The sequence below is a fragment of the Amblyraja radiata genome, chromosome 21, assembly GCF_010909765.2.
Source record: "Amblyraja radiata isolate CabotCenter1 chromosome 21, sAmbRad1.1.pri, whole genome shotgun sequence".
NCBI classification, from domain to species: domain Eukaryota; kingdom Metazoa; phylum Chordata; class Chondrichthyes; order Rajiformes; family Rajidae; genus Amblyraja; species Amblyraja radiata.
Window position 1 is genome coordinate 42,438,778 of NC_045976.1, and position 25,141 is coordinate 42,463,918.

General features: G+C 50.9%; 1 protein-coding gene across 1 annotated transcript in view; it reads right to left on the minus strand.

Moving 5' to 3' along the window:
• The window catches only part of frmd4a (FERM domain containing 4A), a 128,898-nt gene extending 111,045 nt beyond the window's left edge, over positions 1–17,853 (minus strand). The window contains 1 exon segment of the mRNA XM_033040192.1: positions 17,648–17,853. Coding sequence (XP_032896083.1) covers positions 17,648–17,713 — 66 coding nt within the window. The 5' untranslated portion in view covers positions 17,714–17,853.
• Between the last annotated feature and the right edge of the window lie 7,288 nt (positions 17,854–25,141).

Genomic DNA, 25,141 nt, shown 5'->3' on the forward strand with positions numbered 1-25,141 from the left:
CGAAACCCTTCTGGGTTTCGGCCCGAAACGTTGCCTATTTCCTTCGCTCCGTAAATGCTGCTGCACCCGCTGAGTTACTCCAGCTTGTGCATTTCTGGGAGTCACGGCTTGCTAGTTTCTCAGCACACAACCCAAATTCTTTGACCCCTCTGCCAAGATCTAGCGCAGTCACACGGACCCTGTGACATGTGCGTGACACAACTAAGTGAATTAGCCGCATATTTTCACAGATCACTGTGCCTGGAATGAGGGAGGGATTCTCAACTCTACAACATTTCCCACAATCTGTACATCAGCAACTCCCCACCCAATGGAACGGCTGCCAGAATGCCTGGAGACTTGCACTGCCCAATAATATCGCGGTCCCACCATTCCACTTAGACGGCATGGTCTCGGAGAGATGTACTGCCCCGGCCCAGGCCCTTCGGCCCTCCGACCTATGCTGCCTCCCTTCCGGTGACTCTACATCTACACCTCACGCTGCCTCGGCAAGGACCAGCAGCATCATCACCCACCAGTCAGGGCAAATGGAAACGAGAATACTCTGCAGAGAGTAGTGCGTTCGGCCCAACGCACTATGGGAACTACACTCGCAGGAACAGCAAGAACTGTACATCAGGAGGTGCAGATCCAGATCATGGGAGACCCCCTTCCACCCCAGCAACAGACTGTTCCAGCTGCTACGGTCAGGCAAACGCCTCCGTTGCCATGCTGTGAGAACAGAGAGGATACATAGATACATAGAAAATAGGTGCAGGAGTAGAGGCCATTCGGCCCTTCGAGCCTGCACCATTCAATATGATCATGGCTGATCATCCAACTCAGTATCCTGTACCTGCCTTCTCTCCATACCCCCTGATCCCTTTAGCCACAAGGGCCACATCTAACTCCCTCTTAAATATAGCCAATGAACTGTGGCCTCAACTACCTTCTGTGGCAGAGAATTCCACAGATTCACCACTCTCTGTGTAAAAAATGATTTTCTCATCTCGGTCCTAAAAGACTTCCCTCTTATCCTTAAACTGTGACCCCTTGTTCTGGACTTCCCCGACATCGGGAACAATCTTCCTGCATCTAGCCTGTCCAACCCCTTAAGAATTTTGTAAGTTTCTATAAGATCCCCCCCTCAATCTCCTAAATTCTAGCGAGTACAAGCCGAGTCTATCCAGTCTTTCTTCATATGAAAGTCCTGCCATCCCAGGAATCAGCCTGGTGAACCTTCTCTGTACTCCCTCTATGGCAAGAATGTCCTTCCTCAGATTTGGAGACCAAAACTGTACGCGATACAGGATGAGAAGGAGTTTCTTCCCAGAGGCCATTCGGCCTGTAAAATCCTATCTCACCTGGGACTCACTATACTGAACCATTCTACTGGTGTGTGATGTCTTTTTAAAATTGCTGTTTTTATCCTTGTTCTTCCATCCCTCCCACAAATATGCAATATGTGAATATTCTGTTAGTAGTTTGTCCTTTTGTTTTTTTGCACAATTCACGAGCATTGCCACATTTCATTTCACTGCACATCTCGTATGTGTACATGGCGAATAGACTTGGCTTGACTTGACTTGAGGTATAGATGGTACATAAGACAAATGAATGAAAGATATGCAAAAGAAGCATCCCTTTCCCTCGGCTCTCAGCGTGAAGAAGGGTCTCGACCCGAAACGTCACCTATTCCTTTTTGTTCCACAGATGCTGCCTGTCCCACTGAGTTACTCCAACATTTTGTTTAAGAAGGAACTGCAGTTGCTGGAAAAGTTGAAGGTAGACAAAAATGCTGGAGAAACTCAGCGGGTGAGGCAGCATCTATGGAGCGAAGGAATAGACGACGTTTCGCATCGTATTAAATGCGTTTTCGACTCGCGATATATTTTGATTAACAATGGGTTTACCGAATCGTAACCCCGTTGCGGGTCGAGGAGTTGTCTTTCCGCTGACTGGTCAGCGCGCAACAAAAGCTTTTCGCTGTACCTCGCTACACCTGACAATAAACGGAACGAGGCTGGGGTGAGGTGAGCGCGGCGATTGGAACGAGGGGGCGCGAGCGGGGACGCGGAGATCGCACTCACCTGGTAGATTCCACGGGATACGCACCACGGCCGCAGGAACAGCTGCACCGCGCGCAGGTTCCCCCAGCGCCAGTTCCTCAGGACACGAGATGTCAGGTTCCAGACCAGCCCGTCCCAGTTGTACAACAAGTCCTCAAAGCTAAAGAGCACGGTGGCCATCTTGTCTGCCGCGTCTCCGCCAGAGACGATCGCTGGTCGGTGCGGATAGACTCGATGGGCCGAAGGGCCTGTTTCCGCGCTGTATGTCTAAACTAATCTGAAAAAATCTGGAGGCTGAGCCGACTTAACTCTATGCCTCCCTCAACTCTCAGGAGAGAGTTAGATTTAGCTCTTAGGGCTAACGGATACAGCTCTGATGGGCCACACACAGTTTAAGAATAAGGGGTCGGCCATTTAGGACTGAGATGAGGAAAAACGTTTTCACCCAGAGAGTGGAGAATCTGTGGAATTCTCTGCCACAGAAGGCAGTGGAGGCCGATTCACTGGATGTTTTTAGGAGACAGTTAGATTTAGCTCTTGGGGCTAACGGAATCAAGGGATATGGGGAGAAGGCAGGAACGGGGTACTGATTGTGGATGACCAGCCATGATCACATTGAATGGCGGTGCTGGCTCGAAGGGCCGAATGGCCTCTACTCCTGCACCTATTGTCTATTGTCTTCCTACGCACGACCCTGTTGTATAACGTCCGAGAAGATCGACATGAATCCACGGGCAGCAGGGTCCCAGCCTGGACTGTGGGGAGACTCACTCACACACGAGGGGCAGACATCACAAGAGAAGGGTCTCCCCTCCCCACAAGTCACCTATTCCTCCTCTCCACAGATGCTGCCCCACCCGCCGAGTTACTCCAGCATTTTCTGTCTGTCTTCAGTGTAAACCAGCGCCTGCAGTTCCTTCTGAACCACGGCAGCTGAGCGACTGTGTGAGAAGAGTAACTCGTGTAGCTGAGAGGATGGGGATCGAGGATGTGTCTCTCTCCCTGGACTGTGAGAAACACTCAGACAAGAGGCGTAGAGACCACAGGAGCAGAGTCTCCACCCCAAACATCAACGATTCCTTCTCTCGGCTCAGTTCAGCTTCAACGCTTTTTGTTGTCGATCTTCGGTTTAAACCAACATCTGCAGTTCCTCCCCAAACACCGACCTTCAGCGACAGTCTCGCAAGAGCAACTTCATGAGCTGAGACGATGGGGACGAGGGCGCGTCTCTCTCTCCCCGCTGGCAGTACACGAGGTGGTTGGACACCAGCGCGCCGACTGTCCCAGTGGTGGAACTCGAGGAGATGAAGCCGGTCTCTGAGTCTCTCACTCACTCACCAGCGCACGCCAGCGTTCGTCTCCACGGAGCGGGCGCCACCGTTCACCGCCCCCGCGCGGACTACACGACACTCTCACGCCAAGGTAGCGGGGGACGGGGTGGGTGGGGGGAGGAGAGATGGAGAGGGAGAAACGGAGAGAGATCGAGGGAGAGAGAGACGGAGAGAGAGAGACGGAGATAGAGAGAGAGAGATGGAAAGAGAGACAGAGATAGAGAGAGAGAGAGACGGAGATAGAGAGATGGAGAGAGAGAAAGAGACAGAGATAGAGAGAGAGAGATGGAGAGAGAGAGAGACGGAGAGAGAGTGAGAGAAAGAGATGGAGGAACCGGCTGAGTGTGGCCGTCCCAAAGCTGTCCTGGGAACTTGCTAATTCTGGATCCTTGTTTCCCAGCCAGCATTCCCGTCACATTTCATCTCGGGACCAGCACTGAACGGGGATTAAAACACTGATCACTGACTGTGCGGCGGTCTACGGAGTGATTTACGGCCGTTACTGCCCGACAGAGCCGCTGGGCTTGTGAGCCCCGTTCCCACAGTCTCCGTCACTCCAGGGCTGGGGTTAATCGCACTCTGCCATCGTTTATCGGCGGGCCAATCTCTCTCCTCACAACAGCCTGACGTTAACCCCTTTCCGCTGGGGCGTGAGAGTTTCCTCCACAAATTCCAACTCCCAGCGTCACAGCTGGCATCTGCTGCGCACTCCCGACCCACAGCCCACAAAGCACATCGTGGAGAGAAGGGAGGCAGAGATTGACACAGAGTGCTGGAGTAACTCAGCGGGTGCGGCTGCATCTATGGAGTGAAGGAAATAGGCAACGTTTCGGGCCGAAACCCGGAAGGGTTTCGGCCCGAAACGTTGCCTATTTCCTTCCGGGTTTCGGCCCGAAACGTTGCCTATTTCCTTCGCTCCATAGATGCTGCTGCACCCGCTGAGTTTCACCAGCACTTTTGTCCAAGGCATACTATTAGCCTCAGGACAAGTGGGCCAAACTGCAGAGACACACACATGGTTTCCAGAACGTTAGTTGTTGCATCTCTGTGGGACCGGATGTCAATTCCATCCGTCTCTCTTCTTAAAAAAAAATGTTGCTCTCGAAACTATGGGAAAGGTCGGCACTCTTCGAAAGCAAACGCTGCTTCCTGCAGTCAGAGTCTGTGCGAGATTCATCGCCCATGTAGGTAATGGAACTAAAGGTGGGCACAGAGTGCTGGAGTAACTCAGCGGGTCAGGCAGCATCTGTGGAGAACATGGATAGGTGACGTTTCACAGAGTGCTGGAGTAACTCAGCGGGTCAGGCAGCATCTGTGGAGAACATGGATAGGTGACGTTTCACAGAGTGCTGGAGTAACTCAGCGGGTCAGGCAGCATCTATGGAGCTAAGGAAATAGGCAACGTTTCGGGTCGAAACCCTTCCGGGGGTGACGTTTCGGGTCAAGACCATTTTTCAGACTGAGAGTCGGGGGAGAGGGAAACGAGAGATACAAGTCCATAAGTGATAGGAGCAGAATTAGGCCATTCGGCCCATCAAGTCTACTCCGCCATTCAATCATCCCGCTGAGCCTTAATGATTCCAAATTTGGTGATGAGAGTGAACCTCTCAAGATGGTCATGGGATGAGACACGGCGACTTAGAGCCGAGTTTACTAATTTAGAAAACCCGAGTGTAATCTGGAATTGTAGGCGGATCAACTGTTCAAACTAAGTTTCAGATCCGTTACAACCTAAGACGTTACAAAAATTTGGGTGAACTTTTTTTTAAATGAGATACAGCGCGGAAACAGGCCCTTCGGCCCACCGAGTTGCACCGACCAGCGATCCCCGCACACTAACACTATCCTACACACACTAGGGACAATTTACAGAAGCCAATTAACCTACAAACCTGCACGTCTTTGGAGTGTGGGAGGAAACCGGAGCACCCGGAGAAAACCCACTCAGGTCACGGGGAGAACGTGCAAACTCCGTACAGACAGCACCCGTAGTCGGGATGGAACCCGGGTCTCTGGCGCTGTGAGGCAGCAGCTCTACCCGCTGCGCCACCGTGCCGACCTAAATATTCAGACAAGCCAGGAATTGTAGGCAGAGGATGCCGGAGTTGCTGCCTCACAGCGCCAGAGACCCGGGTTCCATCCCGACTACGGGCGCTGTCTGTACGGAGTTTGCACGTTCTCCCCGTGACCTGCGTGGGTTTTCTCCGGGTGCTCCGGTTTCCTCCCACACTCCAAAGACGTGCGGGTTTGTAGGTTAATTGTCTTTGGTAAAGATTGTAAATTGTCCCTAGTGTGTGTAGGAGAGTGTTAGTGTGCGGGGATCGCTGGTCGGCACGGACTCGGTGGGCCGAAGGGCCTGTTTCCACACTGTATCTTTCAAGTCTAAAGTGTAGTGGAGACATCCTCTCCACACCAAGCCTTTCACTGTTCTGTATCTCTGAGATTGATGAGAATATAGAATGGGAACCGACGGGGAAATTAACTCCCGTGTCCCAACTCACTGGCCTGCCTGCCTGCTTGACCGCTCGCTCAGCTATTCTCACAGACTCATTACTGCTGCTTATCTTGAGGCCCTGAAATGTAAACAAACTAAGTGACCCTCACCAGTGGAAGTTGTTCCAACTGTTACTCATTAGTTTAATTTAGTTTAGAGATACAGCGCGGAAACAGGCCCTTCGGCCCACCGAGTCGGATTGGAATACTTAGAATTAACGTTTAAGAGACTTAGAATAAAAGGGAGGCCATTTAAGACTGAGGTGAGAAAAAACTTTTTCACCCAGAGAGTTGTGAAATTGTGGAATTCCCTGCCACAGAGGGCAGTGGAGGCCAAGTCACTGGATGGATTTTAGAGAGAGTTAGATAGAGCTCTAGGGGCTAGTGAAGTTAAGGGATATGGGGAGAAGGCAGGCACGGGTTATTGATTGGGGACGATCAGCCATGATCACAATGAATGGCGGTGCTGGCTCGAAGGGCCGAATGGCCTCCTCCTGCACCTATTTTCTATGTTTCTATGAGTCCGTGCCGACCAGCGATCCCCGCACACCAACACTATCCCACACACACTAGGGAAAAATTTACAATTATACCGAAGCCAATTAACCTACAAACCCGCACGTCTTTGGAGTGTGGGAGGAAACCGGAGATCCCGGAGAAAACCCACGCAGGTCACGGGGAGAACGTGCAAACTCCGTACAGACAGCACCCGTAGTCGGGATGGAACCCGGGTCTCTGGCGCTGTGAGGCAGCAGCTCTACCCGCTGCACCACATTCCCAACATCGCAGAAGCAAATACCAGAAATAACAGATGCTCGCTCACAAATACTTCCCATATATTTGTCAGTGGAAACACAAACTTAAACACTATTTATAAACAGAATTATAATTAACTGGGTTAAAACCATAAATAAATGTGAGAGGAGCAGCTGAGGGGTGGAGAAGATGGGTCACACAGGGGGTGGTGGGTGTATGGAACGAGCTGCCAGAGGAGGTAGTTGAGGCTGGGACTATCCCAACGTTTAAGAAACAGTTAGACAGGTACATGGATAGGACTTTAGGACTGAGACGAGGAAAACCTTTTTCCAGTTGTGAATCTGTGGAATTCTCTGCCACAGAAGGCAGTGGAGGCCGATTCACTGGATGTTTTCAAGAGAGAGTTAGATTTAGCTCTTGGGGCTAACGGAATCAAGGGATGTGGGGAGAAAGCAGGAACGGGGTACTGATTGTGGATATGCAGGAAAGGACTGCAGATGCTGGTTTAAATCGAAGGTAGACACAAAATGCTGGAGTAACTCAGCGGGTCAGGCAGCATCTGTGGAGAACATGGATAGGTGACGTTTCACAGAGTGCTGGAGTAACTCAGCTGGGTCAGGCAGCATCTGTGGAGAACATGGATAGGTGACGTTTCACAGAGTGCTGGAGTAACTCTGCGGGTCAGGCAGCATCTGTGGAGAACATGGATAGGTGACGTTTCGTGTCGAGACCCTTGTAGGGATGGGAGATGAGTGTAGAAGGTGGAAGGAACTGCGATGAAGGGAGGCAGGAGTCTCGAGAAGGGTGATAGATGAAACTGGGGAATTAACTGTTCATATCGGAAGCAAAGGCAGATGTTGTTCCCAGTTACAAATACTTTCCATTTATTTGTGAGCAGGAAACACAAACTTGTAGACACTGTTTATCAACAGATTTATAATTAACTGGAACTAAAGCCACAACTAAATGTGAGCAGATGAGTGGTGGTGGGTGTGTGGAACGAGCTGCCAGAGGAGGTAACTCCCTGGTCAATTTGTCCCTTCCCACCCGAACCATCCCCCCCCCCCCGGGCACTTTCCCTTGCAACCGCAGGAAATGCCACACTTGTCCCTTTACCTCCCCCCTCGACTCCATCCAAGGACCCAAGCAGTCTTTCCAGGTGTGGCAGAGGTTCACCTGCACCTCCTCCAACCTCATCTACTGCATCTGCTGCTCCAGGGGTCAACTGCTCTACATCGGTGAGACTTGGCGATCACTTCGCCCAACACCTCCGCTCAGTCCGCAATAACCAACCTGATCTCCCGGTGTCTCAGCACTTCAACTCCCCCTCCCATTCCCAATCCGACCTTTCTGTCCCGGGCCTCCTCCATGGCCAGAGTGAGTCCCACCGCAACTTGGAGGAGCAGCACCTCATATTTCGCTCGGGTAAGTTTGCACCCCAGCGGTATGAACATTGACCTCTCCAATTTCAGGTAGTCCCTGCTTTCTCCCTCCTTCCCCTCCCCTTCCCAGCTCTCCCACAGCCCACTGTCTCCGCCTCTTCCTTTGAGACCCAGAAAGCATCTATGGAGAGAAGGAATAGGTGACGTTTCGGGTTGAGACCCAGAAAGCATCTATGAAGAGAAGGAATAGGTGAAGTTTCGGGTTGAGACCCAGAAAGCATCTATGGAGCGAAGGAATAGGCGACGTTTCGGGTTGAGACCCAGAAAGCATCTATGGAGCGAAGGAATAGGCGACGTTTCGGGTTGAGACCCAGAAAGCATCTATGGAGAGAAGGAATAGGTGACGTTTCGGGTTGAGACCCAGAAAGCATCTATGGAGCGAAGGAATAGGCGACGTTTCGGGTCGAGACCCTTCCGGGTCTCGACCCGAAACGTCGCCTATTCCTTCTCTCCATAGATGCTGCCTCCACCACTGAGTTCCTCCAGCATTTTTTGTCTGCCTTCGATTTTTCCAGCATCTGCAGTTCTTTCTTAAACACGACGACTTTGAAACGAGTACAGCGACTTGGGTGGGGGTTGGGGTTGGGAGGGGGGGGGGGGGGACCGGTGGGAGAGAGGATGCAAGGGTTCCTTGTAGAAGCCCCCCTTTGATCTGCGTTCAGTGTGTTATGATTCATGGTTGTCTAGAATGTGGAGAGTTAAAGCCTGAAGCTGCAGCAACATCAGACAGAAGCATCATTCAGCGTTTCGCTGCCCCAGACCGTGGGGCGCAAGGGGGGGGCTGGGCCCGGCCAGAGACTGGGGACATTCCGCAGATTCGTTCAGCAGCTTTGATGCCCCGACTCTGACCTTCGGCTGGGAGACGAGGATGTTGTGGCCTTGGGCCGGGCAGGAGCGGGGAGATCGCTCGCAAAACCGCCAACCTCCGTGACCTTGGCACGCCACGCCCTGTCTGTCCCCCTGCGCGGCACGGTGGAGCAGCGGGTAGAGCTGCTGCCTCACAGCGCCGGAGACCCGGGTTCCATCCTGACTACGGGCGCTGTCTGTGTGGAGTTTGCACGTTCTCCCCGTGACCTGCGTGGGTTTTCTCCGGGTGCTCCGGTTTCCTCCCACACTCGACTCGAAGGGCCGAACGGCCTACTCCTGCACCTATCTTCTATGTTTCCAATTACGTGCAGGTTTGTAGGTTAATTGGCTTCGGTAAAATTGTAAATTGCAGGTTTGTAGGTTGGTCTGAATTCTGAAGAAGGGTCTCGACCTGAAACGTCACCCATTCCTTCTCTCCACAGATGCTGCCTGTCCCGCTGAGTTACTCCAGCATTTTGTGTCTATCTTCGATGGGGTAGCCCTGATGGGCCGAATGGCCGAACTCTGCTCCTAGAACGTGTATGAGCATGAGATAGATCAGCCATGATTGAATGGCGGAGTGGACTCGATGGGCCGAATGGCCCGATTCCACTCCTGTGACTTATGGCCTTCTGACCGAAAGCTGGAGTAACTCAGCGGGACAGGCAGCATCTCCGGAGAGAAGGAATGGGTGACGTTTTGGGTGTGAAGAAGGGTCTCTCTGTTCCCTTCTCTCCGGAGATCCTGCCTGCCCCGCTGAGTCACTCCGGCTATTTGTGTCTGTCTAACGCGGTTAGCAACCGCTCAGCTACTTCCCCGGCCCCGCAAGGCATTTTCCCGGCAACGGCAATTAAAAAGATTATTTCAAAATGCTCCAACATCACAACAGTCTCTGCTGTACAAGTCAGCAAGGCGGGCGAGAGGGAGAATATGAGGGGTCGGTGGTAAGGAAGGAACACGCAACGCTGGCGTGTATTTCCAGGGGACTAGAATCAAATAATGTTGAGCCTCTACAAAATAACAATATAACAATTACAGCACGGAAACAGGCCATTCGGCCCTTCTAGTCCGTGCCGAACACTTACTCTCACCTAGTCCCATCTACCTGCACTCAGACCATAACCCTCCATTCCTTTCCCATCCATATACCTATCCAATTTATTTTTAAATGATAAAATCGAACCTGCCTCCACCACTTCCACTGGAAGCTCATTCCACACAGCTACCACTCTCTGAGTAAAGAAGTTCCCCCTCATGTTACCCCTAAACTTCTGTCCCTTAATTCTCAAGTCATGTCCTCTTGTTTGAATCTTCCCTACTCTCAGTGGGAAAAGCTTATCCACGTCAACTCTGTCTATCCCTCTCATCGTTTTAAAGACCTCTATCAAGTCCCCCCTTAACCTTCTGCGCTCCAAAGAATAAAGACTTATCTTGTTCAACCTTTCTCTGTAACTTAGGCGCTGAATTGCAACATTCTAGTAAATCTCCAGGCAACATTCTAGTAAATCTCCTCCGTACAAGGCGCTGGTCAGGAATACAAGACATTTGGAATATTGTGAACAGTTTTGGGCACCGTATCTGAGGAAGAGGGTGAGGCAGCATCTATGGAGCGAAGGAATAGGCGACGTTTCGGGCCGAGACCCTTCGGGTCTCGACCCGAAACGTCACCTATTCCTTCGCTCCACAGATGCTTTCCGGGTCTCGAACCCGAAACATCACCAATTCCTTCGGAATCTGAGGAAGGATGTGCTGGCTCTGGAGAGGGTCCAGAGGAGGTTTACGGGAATGATCCCAGGAATGAGTGGGTTAACATATGATGAGCGTTTGTCGGCACTGGGCCTGTACTCACTGGAGTTTAGAAGGATGAGGAGGTACCTCATTGAAACTTACCGAATAGTGAAAGGCCTGGATAGAGTGGATGTGGAGAGGATGTTTCCACTAGTGGGAGAGTCTAGGATTAGAGGGCACAGCCTCAGAGTAAAAGGATGTACCTTTAGAAAGGAGATGAGGAGGAATTTCTTCAGTCAGAGGGTGGTGAATCTGTGGAATTCATTGCCACAGAAGGCTGTGGAGGCCACAAGTCAACGAATATTTTTATCAGCACGGGAGTCGGGGGTTATGGGAAGAAACAACTTATACAACGACAACAGAACGGAGACGAGGAAACACTTTTTCTCACAGAGAGTGGTGAGTCTGTGGAATTCTCTGCCTCAGAGGGCGGTGGAGGCCGGTTCTCTGGATACTTTCAAGAGAGAGCTGGATAGGGCTCTTAAAGATAGCGGGGTCAGGGGATATGGGGAGAAGGCAGGAACTGGGTACTGATTGTGGATGATCAGCCATGGTCACATTGAATGGCGGTGCTGGCTCGAAGGGCCGAATGGCCTACTCCTCCACCTATTGTCTATTGTCTATTGTCTATGACCTCCCAACTTCTATACTCGATACTCTGACTGATGAAGGCCAGTGTGCGGAAAGCCTTGTTGACCCCTGTGTCTATCTGATCTATCTCCAGACATTGGCATCCGGGCTATGGTTAAATTGAAACAAATCTGGGCTACAGCCAGGAAATTTTAGTTTGTGTCGGAAGGAACTGCAGATGCTGGTTTAACACAAAGATAGACACAAAAAGCTGGAGTAACTCGGCGGGACAGGCAGCATCTCTGGAGAGAAGGAATGGGTGATGTTTTGTGTTGAGACCGTTCTACTAATCTTCAGAGGGAAGAGAGGTTTCAAACAGTGGGGGGGGGGGGGGGGGGGAGCCTGGGGCCATTGGGCAGGGGGTTGAAAACCTGTCTCGTCCCGTTTACCCCCGACAACTTTACTAGTACATAACATCATTATTTCACAACTAATGATGAACAGATACCGGTATACAATTGTGTACAGTTTTGGTCTGCTAATTTGAGGAAGGACATCCTTGTGATTGAGGCAGTGCAGGGTAGGTTCACGGGATTGATCCCTGGGATGGCGGGACTGTCATATGAGGAAAGATTGAAAACACTAGACTTGTATTCACTGGAGTTTAGAAGGATGAGGGGTATTCTTATAGAAACATGTAAAATTATAAAAGGACTGGTCAAGCTAGATGCAGGAAAAATGTTCCCAATGTTGGGCGAGTCCAGAACCGGGGGCCACAGTCTTAGAATAAAGGGGAGGCCATTTAAGACTGAGGTGAGAAAAAACGTTTTCACCCAGAGAGTTGTGAAATTGTGGAATTCCCTGCCACAGAGGGCGGTGGAGGCCAAATCACTGGATGGATTTAAGAGAGAGTTAGATAGAGCTCTAGGGGCTAGTGGAGTCAAGGGATACGGGGAGAAGGCAGGCACGGGTTATTGATCGGGGACGATCAGCCATGATCACAATGAATGGTGGTGCTGGCTCGAAGGACCGAATGGCCTCCTCCCGTGCCTATTGTCTATGTTTCTATGGATACCAGAACCAAACACAGTCAGTCAATGAGAACAAATATCTACAAATCCAGAAGCAACAAATTTACCCCCCTGGGTCGGCGACATTTACCCCCCCTGGGGGGTACATTTAGCCCAGGTTGGGAACCCTTGCCCTAGGGGCAATGTGTGTGGAAGAGTGCGTTTATCAAACTCATCTCCCATGCAAAGTCTCCGTGAGGATCACTGGAGCGGCCTTGTAGCTTCACTCAATATGTTATAATTAGAACATTCTACCTTTAAATATCTGTCTTTAATTTGTGTACTAGTCATGTCTCTACTATTTATTTCATTCCGCTTACATGTTTTTCCTCTACTTGCTAAATTTTTGTAAGGTGTCCTTGAGACTCTTGAAAGGCACCCATAAATAAAATTTATTATTATTATTATCATTAAATTTTATCTGCCTGTAATTATGTGGGTGGGATTTATCAGGTAGTCGGAGTCGTGTTTGCGGCTGGGATTTTTCACGCAGACGCGCGAATTAATGGCCTGTCCCACTTACGCAACTTTTTCGGCCACTGCCGCCACCCGTCAGAGGTCGGCGAAAATGTTCAACGTGTTGAAAATCCAGCGTCGAGCAGAAAGACGCTACGACTCTTTTGGCGACTGAGGAGACGACTCACGACCGTACGGGCGACATGTCGCGCGGGGTGAAGCCTGTACGGTCGTGAGTAGTTGCCCAAAGAGTCGTACCTTGTTCTGGTCGCCGCTGGATTTTCAACAACGTTGAAGGTTTTCGGAGACCTGCTACGACCTATGACGGGTGCCGGCAGTCGCCAGAAAAAAGTTGCGTAAGCGGGACAGGCCCTATATGTTTTAGTTTAAGCTCGCAGGAGGCATGGGTAAGGGCACAGATTTCGACCGTGCACGGGTTTGACGGTGAGTAAGATCAAAATGGACTTAAACAAGAATAAAAGGTACACAAAAAAGCTGGAGAAACTCAGCGGGTGCAGCAGCATCTATGGAGCGAAGGAAATAGGTAACGTTTCGGGCCGAAACCCTTCCGGGTTTCGGCCCGAATCGTTGCCTATTTCCAGAAGAATTTCGGCCCGAAACGTTGCCTATTTCCAGAAGAATTTCGGCCCGAAACGTTGCCTATTTCCTTCGCTCCATAGATGCTGCTGCACCCGCTGAGTTTCTCCAGCTTTTTTGTCTACCTTCGATTTTCCGGCATCTGCAGTTCCTTCTTAAACAAGAATAAGTTTGGATCAATATCTCACGGCGACAATAGAGAAACTCTTAAGCAAGAGACTGTGTTTGGAAGATTTAACGGCTTTGAATGTCTCGTGGGGATCTCGCATGCGTAACGAGGATATCTCCTTACCCAATTGTCTTCAATCATAGTAGCCAGAGGAGAAAATTCCTTGAACGATATAATAATCTGCCACACTAATCAGTACACTTCAATGAAGGTGGGCAAAAATGGTGGAGAAACTCAGCGGGTGAGGCAGCATCTATGGAGCGAAGGAATAGGCGACGCTTCGGGTCGAGACTTGTTCCGTTATCCCATTTTCTCATCCACTCCTTACACACTAGGGGACAATTTACAGAGGGGCCGATTAACCTACAAACCCGTACGTGTTTGGAGTGTGGTAGGAAACCGGAGCACCCGGAGAAAACCCACGCAGGTCACGGGGAGAAGGTACAAACTGGACGGTCGTATATAAACACAGACAGTGCCCTAGGTCGGGATGGGACCCAGGTGTCGGGCACTGAGGCAGCAGCTCTACCCGCTGCACCCGGCTCTCATGCAGGCATTGTTATGATTCTGACACGAGACACAAAGCAACAACTGAACGCTGATTATCAGTTACAAATATTCATTTCCTGAAATGTTTACTTTTTAACAAAACTAAGACACAGATTTAAATAAAACTCTTTCCTAAATGGGCCTCCGGAGATTGGAGATGATTGCACTGATTATGCACGCAGTCAGTTGTTACATTACAGTCATAGAGTGATACAGCACGGAAACAGGCCCTTCGGCCCAACTTGCCCGTACCGGCCAACATGCCCCACCTACACTAGTCCCACCTGCCTGCGTTTCACACTCACACACACATACTTACACGCACACTCAGACTCACACACACACACACACACACACACACACACTCTCACACATCCATCTTTAAACTGAATTTAAAAAGGCGGCCCTGGTTAGCTAATTTATTTCTACATTTAAAGATGTAAAATTCAGCAAATCGTGGACGCAGCCCAGACCATCACACAAACCAACCTCCCTTCCATCGACTCCATCTACACCTCACACTGCCTCGGCAAGGCCAGCAGCATCATCAAGGACCAGTCTCACCCCCGGCCACTCCCTCTTCTCCCCTCTCCCATCGGGCAAGAGGTACAGAAGTGTGAAAACGAACGCACACCTCCAGATTCAGGGACAGTTTCTTCCCAGCTGTTATCAGGCAACTGAACCATCCTACCACAACCAGAGAGCGGTCCTGAACTACTATCTACCTCATTGGAGACCCTCGGACTATCTTTAATCGGACTTTACCTTGCACTAAACGTTATTCCCTTAATCCTGTATCTGTACACTGTGGACGGCTCGATTGTAATCATGTATTGTCTTTCCGCTGACAGGTTAGCACGCAACAAAAGCTTTTCACTGTACCTCGGTACACGTGACAATAAACTCAACGACACTGAACTGAATTGAATAACGGCGATAGGATTACTGAGAGAAGAGATTTATTACAAAGGGGAAACCCTTTGCTTAAAGCATTAAATAGAATATAAAACGTATTACTGTGTAACTGGAAACAATGCATAATTCATCCCCTCCCATTGAAGGGCAGCTGCCAAACCATTCTGGTTAATGGATCACTTTCTTCGGCTTAATCAATGCACAGAGTCTCTTGCCCAGAGTAGGGGAATCGAGGACCAGAGGACATAGGTTTAAGGTGAAGGGGAGAAGATTTAATAGGAATTTGAGGGGTAACTTTTTCACATCAGTCTGAAGAAGTGTCTCGACCCGAAACGTCACCTATTCCTTCGCTCCATAGATGCTGCATTTTTGTTTACCTTCACACAGAGGGGGGTGGGCGTATGGAACGAGCTGCCAGAGGAGGTAGTTGAGGCTGGGACTATCCCAATGTTTAAGAAACAGTTAGACAGGTACATGGATAGGACAGGTTTGGAGGGATATGGGCCAAAGTCAGGCAGGTGGGACCAGTGTAGATGGGGCATGTTGGCCGGTGTGGGCAAGATGGGCCGAAGGGCCTGTTTAACACTGTATCTCTCTGTATCACTAAGCAATCCATGAGGCAATGCCAGGTCACCACACAACACAGCCCTACTTCAACAATTAATGTGCATCACGCCCATGACATATCCCACTCACAATAACTCCCCACCCCAACACCCCCCCCCACCCACCCCACCCCAACCCCACCCCACCCCCACCACACCCCCAACCCCACCCCCACCCCACCCCCCCACCCACCCCAACCCACCCCACACCCCACCACACCCCCCCCCACCCCCCCCCCCACCCCCCCCCCCCCCCACCCCACCCCACCCCACCCCACCCCACCCCACCCCCCCCCCACCCCACCCCACTCCCCCTCCACCCTCCACCTCCACCCCACTCACCCCCACCCCCCCCCACCACCCCACCCCCCCCCACCCCACCCCACCCCCCCCCCCCCCCCCAACCCCCCCCCCCCCAACCCACCACACCCCCACCCCCAACCCCACCCCCACCCCCACCCACTGGTCGATTGCCAACTCGGTTTCTATTTTGGTGAACAATGGGTGTCCTTTCACTCAGAGGGTCGTCAGTCGGTCGGTATCTGGAACGAGCTGCCAGAGGAAGCTGTAACACTGGCTACAATCACCCCTTGTGAGAGACATTTGGACTGAGCAGTTTCAATAGTTTGTCTGGTACTATCTGCTCTGTGGAGGAAGGAACTGCAGATGCTGGTTTAAACCGAAGATAGATACAAAATGCTGGAGTAACTCAGCGGGTCAGGCAGCATCTGTGGAGAACATGGATAGGTGACGTTTCACAGAGTGCTGGAGTAACTCAGCGGGTGCAGCAGCATCTATGGAGCTAAGGAAATAGGCAACGTTTCGGGCCGAAACCCTTCCGGGTTTCGACCCGAAACGTTGCCTATTTCCAGAAGGGTTTTGGCCCGAAACGTTGCCTATTTCCTTCGCTCCATAGATGCTGCTGCACCATAACTCAGCGGGTCAGGCAGCATCTGTGGAGAACATGGATAGGTGACGTTTCACAGAGTGCTGGAGTAACTCAGCGGGTCAGGCAGCATCTGTGGAGAACATGGATAGGTGACGTTTCACAGAGTGCTGGAGTAACTCAGTGGGTCAGGCAGCATCTGTGGAGAACATGGATAGGTGACGTTTCACAGAGTGCTGGAGTAACTCAGCGGGTCAGGCAGCATCTGTGGAGAACATGGATAGGTGAGCCTTCTTCAGCCTGAAACCCAAAACGTCACATATCCATGGTTTCCGCTGAGTTCCTCCATCACCCTGTGTCCTGTTTATGTGCCTTGTTCATGGAGAGGTTTCAGAGGGATTTGGGCCAAATGCAGGCAAATGGGACTAGCCCAGTATGGACAAGGTGGGCTGAAGGGCCTGTTTCCGTGCTGTACAGCTCAATGCTAGTCTCACCTGCCAAAACCTCACGTTGAACAGAAGACTATTAACTGTGGACAGCGTGGAGGATGAAAACTGCATTTTAGAACAGGCACCCGGGTTCGATCCTGACTACAGGCGCTGTCTGTACGGAGTTTGCACGTTCTGCCCGTGACCTGTGTGGGTTTTCTCCGGGCGCTCCGGTTTCCTCCCACACAAGTGCAGGTTTGTAGGTTAATTGGCTTGGTAAAGATTGTAAATTGTCCCTAGTGTGTGTAGGTCAGTGCAGAAACAGGCCCTTCGGCCCACCGGATCCGTGCCGACCAGCGATCCCCCGCACACTAACACTATCCTACACACACACTAGGGATGATTTACACACACGCACCAAGGCCAGTTAACCTACAAACCTGCACGTCTTTGGAGTGTGGGAGGGAACCGAAGATCTCGGAGAAAACCCACACAGTTCGCGGGGAGAACGTGCAAACTCCGTGCAGACAGCACCCGTAGTCAGAATGAAACCCGGGTCTCTGGCGCCGTGAGGCAGCAGCTCTACCCGCTGCACCACCGTGCCGCGACTCTCCAGCCAACCATTGTAGACTCAGCACTGGCGACCCTCAGTCTAGTTGTTAACACTAGTCGAGGAGCAAGGGAGTGGCGCTACTCACAAACACATCCATCAGCAGATGTTCCATCCTCACTTCCAAGTCTTCCAGCTTTGCCGCCAAAGTCATCGTGGTCAATGGGCGAGCTTCAGACGCGTCCTGTCCGAACCCCCTCGTACACTAACGCCCAGCCAGCCCTCGTCCACGGCTACAGCTCCATCGATCGCCCGCCCGCGTGTCCACACTCTACAGGGAGAAGTGTACGGTCCAGGCTCACAACCGAGGCAGCCTCACGCCCCCAAGGCACACAGAGATCGACAATGGCCAGGACTGACGGCAATCTCTGCAGGCGAACACGATGTGAACTCCCTCCACTTCCCCCCTCGACCTTTTATAGAGGGCCAGCCACACTGGAGTGCTTTGTACCGGGCTCAAGCCTCTCGCTTCGAAGGCCTTCCACCACTACAAGTCCTTGAGTATTTGTGCGACTGGTCGATCAATGGCTCATTGTGTCAATTGTCAACTTCCCCTCTCTGGGTCCGAGGCTACAAAAGGCCACCACAGCTAGAAAATGCCACCACTATATCCAAGAGAACCGGCCAAATATATTACAAGCGACATCTATAACAGTGCTGGGGAATTTTAGATGAACGCTATATTTTGTTGCCCGACACACAGTGTATTAGTCACGCATGGAACATTCGATAGAAACTTGGAACCGCAGGTGCTGGTTCACACAAAAGGACACAGAGTGCTGGAGTAACTCAGCGGGCCAGGCAGCATCTGTGGAGAACATGGATAGGTGACGTTTCACAGAGTGCTGGAGTAACTCAGCGGGTCAGGCAGCATCTGTGGAGAACATGTATAGGTGACGTTTCACAGAGTGCTGGAGTAACTCAGCGGGTCAGGCAGCATCTGTGGAGAACATGGATAGGTGACGTTTCACAGAGTGCTGGAGTAACTCAGCGGGTCAGGCAGCATCTGTGGAGAGCATGGATAGGTGACGTTTCACAGAGTGCTGGAGTAACTCAGCTGGTCAGGCAGCATCTGTGGAGCTAAGGAAATAGGCAATGTTTCGGGCCGAAACCCATAAGGGTTTCGGCCCGAAACGTTGCCTATTTCCAGAAGGATTTTGGCCCGAAACGTTGGCTATTTCCAGAAGGATTTTGGCCCGAAACGTTGCCTATTTCCTTCGCTCCATAGATGCTGCTGCACCATAACTCAGCGGGTCAGGCAGCATCTGTGGAGAACATGGATAGGTGACGTTTCACAGAGTACCTATCTATCGCGGCCTTAAAAATATCCACTGACTTGGCCTCCACAGCCTTCTGTGGCAATGAATTCCACAGATTCACCACCCTCTGGCTGAAGAAACAGAAACATAGAAAATAGGTGTAGGAGTAGAGGCCATTCGGCCCTTCGAGCCTGCACCGCCATTCAATATGATCATGGCTGATCATCCAACTCAGTATCCCGTACCTGCCTTCTCTCCATACCCCCTGATCCCTTTAGCCACAAGGGCCACATCTAACTCCCTCTTAAATATAGCCAATGAACTGGCCTCGACTAAGGGAGAGAGAGCTGGAAGAGATGGGGGCAGAATAAAGCCAGGTGAGTGATGGGTGGAGACAGGAGTGGGGGAGTGCGGGGGTGGGGCGTGGGGGGGTGGGGGTGTGGGGGGGGGGGGGGGGTGTGGGGGGGGGGAGTGGGGGGGGAGGGACATAGGCAGATGGTTGGAGCAAAGATCAGATGAAAAGACAAAAGGTGTGGGATAAGGCCGAAGGAGTGTGAATTGTGAGGCTGGATGAGGGAATGGGTGTGGAAGGAAAAGGGAGAAATGTGTGTCGATGGGGCCCAGGGAAGTGGGGGAGGGAGTGAGTGTTGTGGGTGTAAACATTGTCTATCACCTCCAGAGAGAACTCGAACAGTGAAGGAAATTCGGGTAGAGTTACTGCCTCACAGCGCCAGAGTCCCCGGTTCCATCCTGACTACGGGTGCTGTCTGTACGGAGTTTGCACGTTCTCCCCGTGAACTGCGTGGGTTTTCTCCGGGTGCTCCGGTTTCCTCCCACACTCCAAAGGCCTTTGTTATCACCTCTTCCAACAATGGACCATTGTGGGCTCCACCTTTCCTTGGTCATCGGTGCCGGCTCTGATTTGTTCTGAATCTTTTCATCTCCCCCTCCCCTGACTCTCAGTCTGAAGAAGGGTCTCGACCCGAAACGTCACCCATTCCTTCTCTCCACAGATGCTGCCTGACCAAGTGACCTGCGTGGGTTTTCTCTGGGTGCTCCGGTTTCCTCCCACACTCCAAAGACGTGTGGGTTTGTAGATGAATTGGAATTGTAGATGGTCCCCACTGTGTGTAGGATAGCGTTAGTGTGCAGGGATCGCTGGTCGGTGCAGACTCGATGGGCCGAAGGGCCTGTTTCCGCGCTGTATCTCTAAACTAAACTAAACTTTATGACTCTCTAACTTCAATTATTAACTCTGGTTCTAGAGTTTGAACAGTTTCCACAGATGAATCCAAAGGCCAAGCAATAAGACATGACAATAAACTAAACTATACTGAGCCAGGCATGTCCATCAGGGGTCAAAGACTGCGACACCTGTTCACAACAGGCTAAAGTTGTGAAATGTGGACTGGACAGCAACAGTGGAACTGTTTATTCATCTGTCGTTGCTCCCGTCAACGGATATGCAAAATTTAGTTTTAGATTCAACACGAAAACAGGCCCTTCGGCCCACCAAGTCCGTGCCGACCAGCGATCCCCGCACACTAACACTATCCTACACACACTAGTAACAGTTTACATTTATACCAAAGCCAATTAGCCTACAAACCTGCACGTCTTTGGAGTGTGGGAGGAAACCGGAGCACCCGGAGAAAACCCACGCAGGTCACGGGGAGAACGTGCAAACTCCGTACAGACAGCGCCCGTAGTCAGGATGGAACCCGGGTCTCTGGTGCTGTGAGGCAGCAGCTCTACCCGCTGCGCCACCGAGCTGCCAAGATGCCCAAAAACTCGGTGCCAAATTGTGGACTTTAACATCAAGAGGCGCGCGGGAGACCGAGTCGGGGGCTCCAAGACCACACGGCGTTCGAATCGCGGGCGATCGCCCGGCGCGGGGGAGCTGAGATTCCCCCCCCCCCCCCCCCCCGATGCAGGATGGCCCGACCGCCGGCTACGGAAGCCAAGATCGTCCCGTCAACGGAAGGGTCGAGGAGGACAAAGAGGGGACGAGATTGAACTTTTTTTGGCCTTCCATCACAGTGGGGAATGTGGAGGAGTCACTGTGGTGGATGTTTATGTTAAAATGTGTTTTGTGTGTCTTGTTGCTTTTTATTGGTGTGACTGTACGGCAAATCAAATTCCTCGTGTGTTGCAAAACATACTTGGCCAATAAAGTATGATTATGGTTGTGAAAGGCCGCAATGGCACAGAAACAGGCCCTTCGGCCCACTCCCTCCGTACCGACCATCAACCACCCGTTTATGCAAATCCCATTTTATTCAGCAAAACAAAAGGCGTATGGAGGTGTCCACGATCATGGGAGGAATAGATGTGGTAGACACACACAGTCTCTTGCCCGGAGTAGGAACAACACTAATAGTGAACGGCCTGGATAGAGTGGATGAGGAGAGTCTAGGACCAGAGGGCACAGCCTCAAAATTCGACATTCATTTAGGAAGGAGATGAGGAGGAATTTCTTTAGCCAGAGGGTGGTGAATCTGTGGAATTCTTTGCCACAGACGGCTGTGGAGGCCACAAGTCAATGGATATATTTAAGGCAGAGATAGATAGATTCTTGATTAGTACGGGTGCCAGGGGTTACGGGGAGAAGGCAGGAGAATAGGGTTGAGAGGGAGAGATAGATCAGCCATGATTGAATGGTGGAGTAGACTTGATGGGCCAAATGACCTAATTCTGCTCCTGGGACTTATGAAATGCGGAGTACCTTTAACTTGGAGAAGAGTGGTGGAGATTGTGTGACAAAGCTCTGGGTGAGGGGCAGATAAGGGGATACAACAGCAGTGTTGGGAGGTCATGTTGCAGTTGTACAAGACGTTGGTGAGGCCACATTTGTGTTCAGTTCTGGCCACCGTTTGTTATAGGAAAGATGTTGTCAAGCTGGAAAGATGCAGAGAGGATTTACGAGGATGTTGCCAGGACTAGAGGGTGTGAGCTACAGGGAGAGGTTGAGTAGGCTGGGTCTATATTCCTTGGAGCGCAGGAGGATGAGGGGTGATCTCATAGAGGTGTATAAAATCATGAGAGGAATAGATCGGGTAGATGCACAGAGTCTCTTGCCCAGAGTAGGTGAATCGAGGACCAGAGGACACATGCTCAAGGTGCAGGTGGACAAATTTCATAGGAATCTAAGGGGTAACTTTTTCCTATAGAAGGGGGTGGGTGTATGGAACGAGCTGCTGGAGGAGGAAGTTGAGGCTGGGACTATCCCAATGTTTAAGAAACAGTTAGACAGGTACATGGATAGGACAGGTTTGGATGGATATGGGCCAAACACAGGCAGGTGGGACTGGTGTAGCTGGGGCATGTTGGTCGGTGTGGGCAAGTCGGGCCGAAGGGTTTGTTTCCACGCTGTATCACTCTGTGACTCTAAGCTGAGCCGCTGCCTGTACGTGTGAATAAATCTCCCTTGTTAGTCGCGGTAATTATATCGACAAATAAACAGCATTCGGAGAAATCGCCTCTGAATGGGATTTGAAGGCGGATTTGGTTTTGGGGGGAAAAAAGCCTCGCTAATCTAGTAAATGTAGTATTTCCAGAAAAAGTTGCTGAGGCAGCATAAACCACCCAGGCTAAACAGGTTCACCTTTATTCAGCTCCAAGCGCCCAGCCCTAAGTACATACTGACAATGAAAGGCAATCACAGCTTCCTAGACTTGAATGATATCTTCAAACCAGTTAAATCTTTACACCTCCTGAATACATTTTAAACCCGTGCATTTTTCCCCGTTCATTTCATTTCCTGATGCGATTGAGAATGTCATGCCTACGTGACCATCATGCCAACATATATACGGGTTCATCAACGATATTTTGGTGCCCTTGGTTCCAGAGACCTTCTGGACTATCCATTTTGCCAAACCAACTGAGGTCACGGCCTCCGAGAGAAACATAGACAATAGGTGCAGCACCGCCACTCAATATGATCATGGCTAATCATCCACAATTAGTACCCCGTTCCTGCTTTCTCCCCATATCCCTTGATTTCGTTAGCCCCAAGAGCTAAATCTGACTCTCTCTTGAAAACATCCAGTGAATCAGCCTCACTGCCTTCTGTGGCAGAGAATTCCACAGATTCACAACTCTCTGGGTGAAAAAGTTTTTCCTCATCTCAATAGACAATAGGTGCAGGAGGAGGCCATTCGGCCCTTCGAGCCATTCAATGTGATCATTGCTGATCATTCCCATTCAGTAATCTGTTCCTGCCTTCTCCCCATATCCCCTGACTCCACCATCTTTAAGAGCCCTATCTAGATCTCAGTCCTAAATGGTCAACCCCTTATTCTTAAACTGTTTCTGGACTCCCCCAACATGGGGAACATTTTCCCTGCATCTAGCCTGTCCAATCCTTTAATAATTGTTTATGTTTCAATAAGATACCCTCTCATCCTTCTAAACTCCAGTGAATATTGAAGAAGTCTGAAGAAGGGTTTCGGCTCGAAAAGTTGCCTATTTCCTTTGCTCCATAGATGCTGCTGCACCCGCTGAGTTTCTCCAGCACTTTTGTCTACCTCCAGTGAATACGTTTCGGGCCGAAACCGAGAAGGAAATAGGCAACGTTTCGGGCCGAAATCCTTCTGGAAATAGGCAACGTTTCGGGCCGAAACCCTTCTGGAAATAGGCAACGTTTCGTGCCGAAATCCTTCTGGAAATAGGCAACGTTTCGGGCTGAATCCTTCTGGAAATAGGCAACGTTTCGGGCCGAAATCCTTCTGGAAATAGGCAACGTTTCGGGCCGAAATCCTTCTGGAAATAGGCAACGTTTCGAGCCGAAACCCTTCTGGAAATAGGCAACGTTTCGGGCCGAAACCCTTCTGGAAATAGGCAAAGTTTCGGGCCGAAACCCTTCTGGAAATAGGCAACGTTTCGGGCCGAAATCCTTCTGGAAATAGGCAACGTTTCGGGCCGAAATCCTTCTGGAAATAGGCAACGTTTCGGGCCGAAATCCTTCTGGAAATAGGCAACGTTTCAGGCCGAAATCCTTCTGGAAATAGGCAACGTTTCGGGCTGAAATCCTTCTGGAAATAGGCAACGTTTCGGGCCGAAATCCTTCTGGAAATAGGCAACGTTTCGGGCCGAAACCCTTCTGGAAATAGGCAACGTTTCGGGTCGAAACCCTTCTGGAAATAGGCAACGTTTCGGGCCGAAATCCTTCTGGAAATAGGCAACGTTTCGGGCCGAAATCCTTCTGGAAATAGGCAACGTTTCGGGCCGAAATCCTTCTGGAAATAGGCAACGTTTCAGGCCAAAATCCTTCTGGAAATAGGCAACGTTTCGGGCTGAAATCCTTCTGGAAATAGGCAACGTTTCGGGCCGAAATCCTTCTGGAAATAGGCAACGTTTCGGGCCGAAACCCTTCTGGAAATAGGCAACGTTTCGGGTCGAAACCCTTCTGGAAATAGGCAACGTTTCGGGCCGAAATCCTTCTGGAAATAGGCAACGTTTCGGGCCGAAATCCTTCTGGAAATAGGCAACGTTTCGGGTTGAAATCCTTCTGGAAATGGGCAACGTTTCGGGCCGAAATCATTCTGGAAATAGGCAACGTTTCGGGCCGAAACCCTTCCGGGTTTCGACCCGAAACGTTGCCTATTTCCTTTTGTCTACCTCCAGTGAATACAAGCCCAGCCGACCTGTTCTCTCACTGTTAACAAACATTCTACAAACGCTTCTAAAATCTCAACCACGGGAACTAAAGCCAAAATTCCCCCACCTATCCGCTTGGATCAGACGAGGCAGCATTCTGATTCCTGTATTTAATTTCATGCTAATTGTTAGCGAGAGGGAATTAAAATAAATATGGGACCTTTGCTCCAATTAGCGCGGAGCACACACCTGGGTAATTATATATTAAATCACAACCCGTGCTGGATGTTCAGAGCGGAAATCCAGAAAGCAGAACACTGAAGCGGAAACCAGTAATCCTGACAAATAACCTAGTCAAAGTTTAATGAATTAAATCTACAAAGGCCACTGTCTCGATTAATAACAAGACCGCCAGGCGGTGAAACAATCTCCTCCTCAATTGACTTCAATACATCACAGTCAGGATCCATCTGTGGAAATGGAGGTGAGGATCTCAACGCTCGCAAAAAGCACGAGCTTCCGACACCTCCCGCGGATCAACCTCACGCTGTCTCCTGGCAACGCAGCGGGCGGAGCAGCCCCCTCACGGCGCCAGAGACCCCGGTTCGATCCCGACTACGGGTGCTGTCTGTACGGAGTTTGCACGTTCTCCCCGTGACCTGCGTGGGTTTTCTCCGAGATCTTCCGTTTCCTCCCACACTCCAATGACGTGCGGGTTTGTA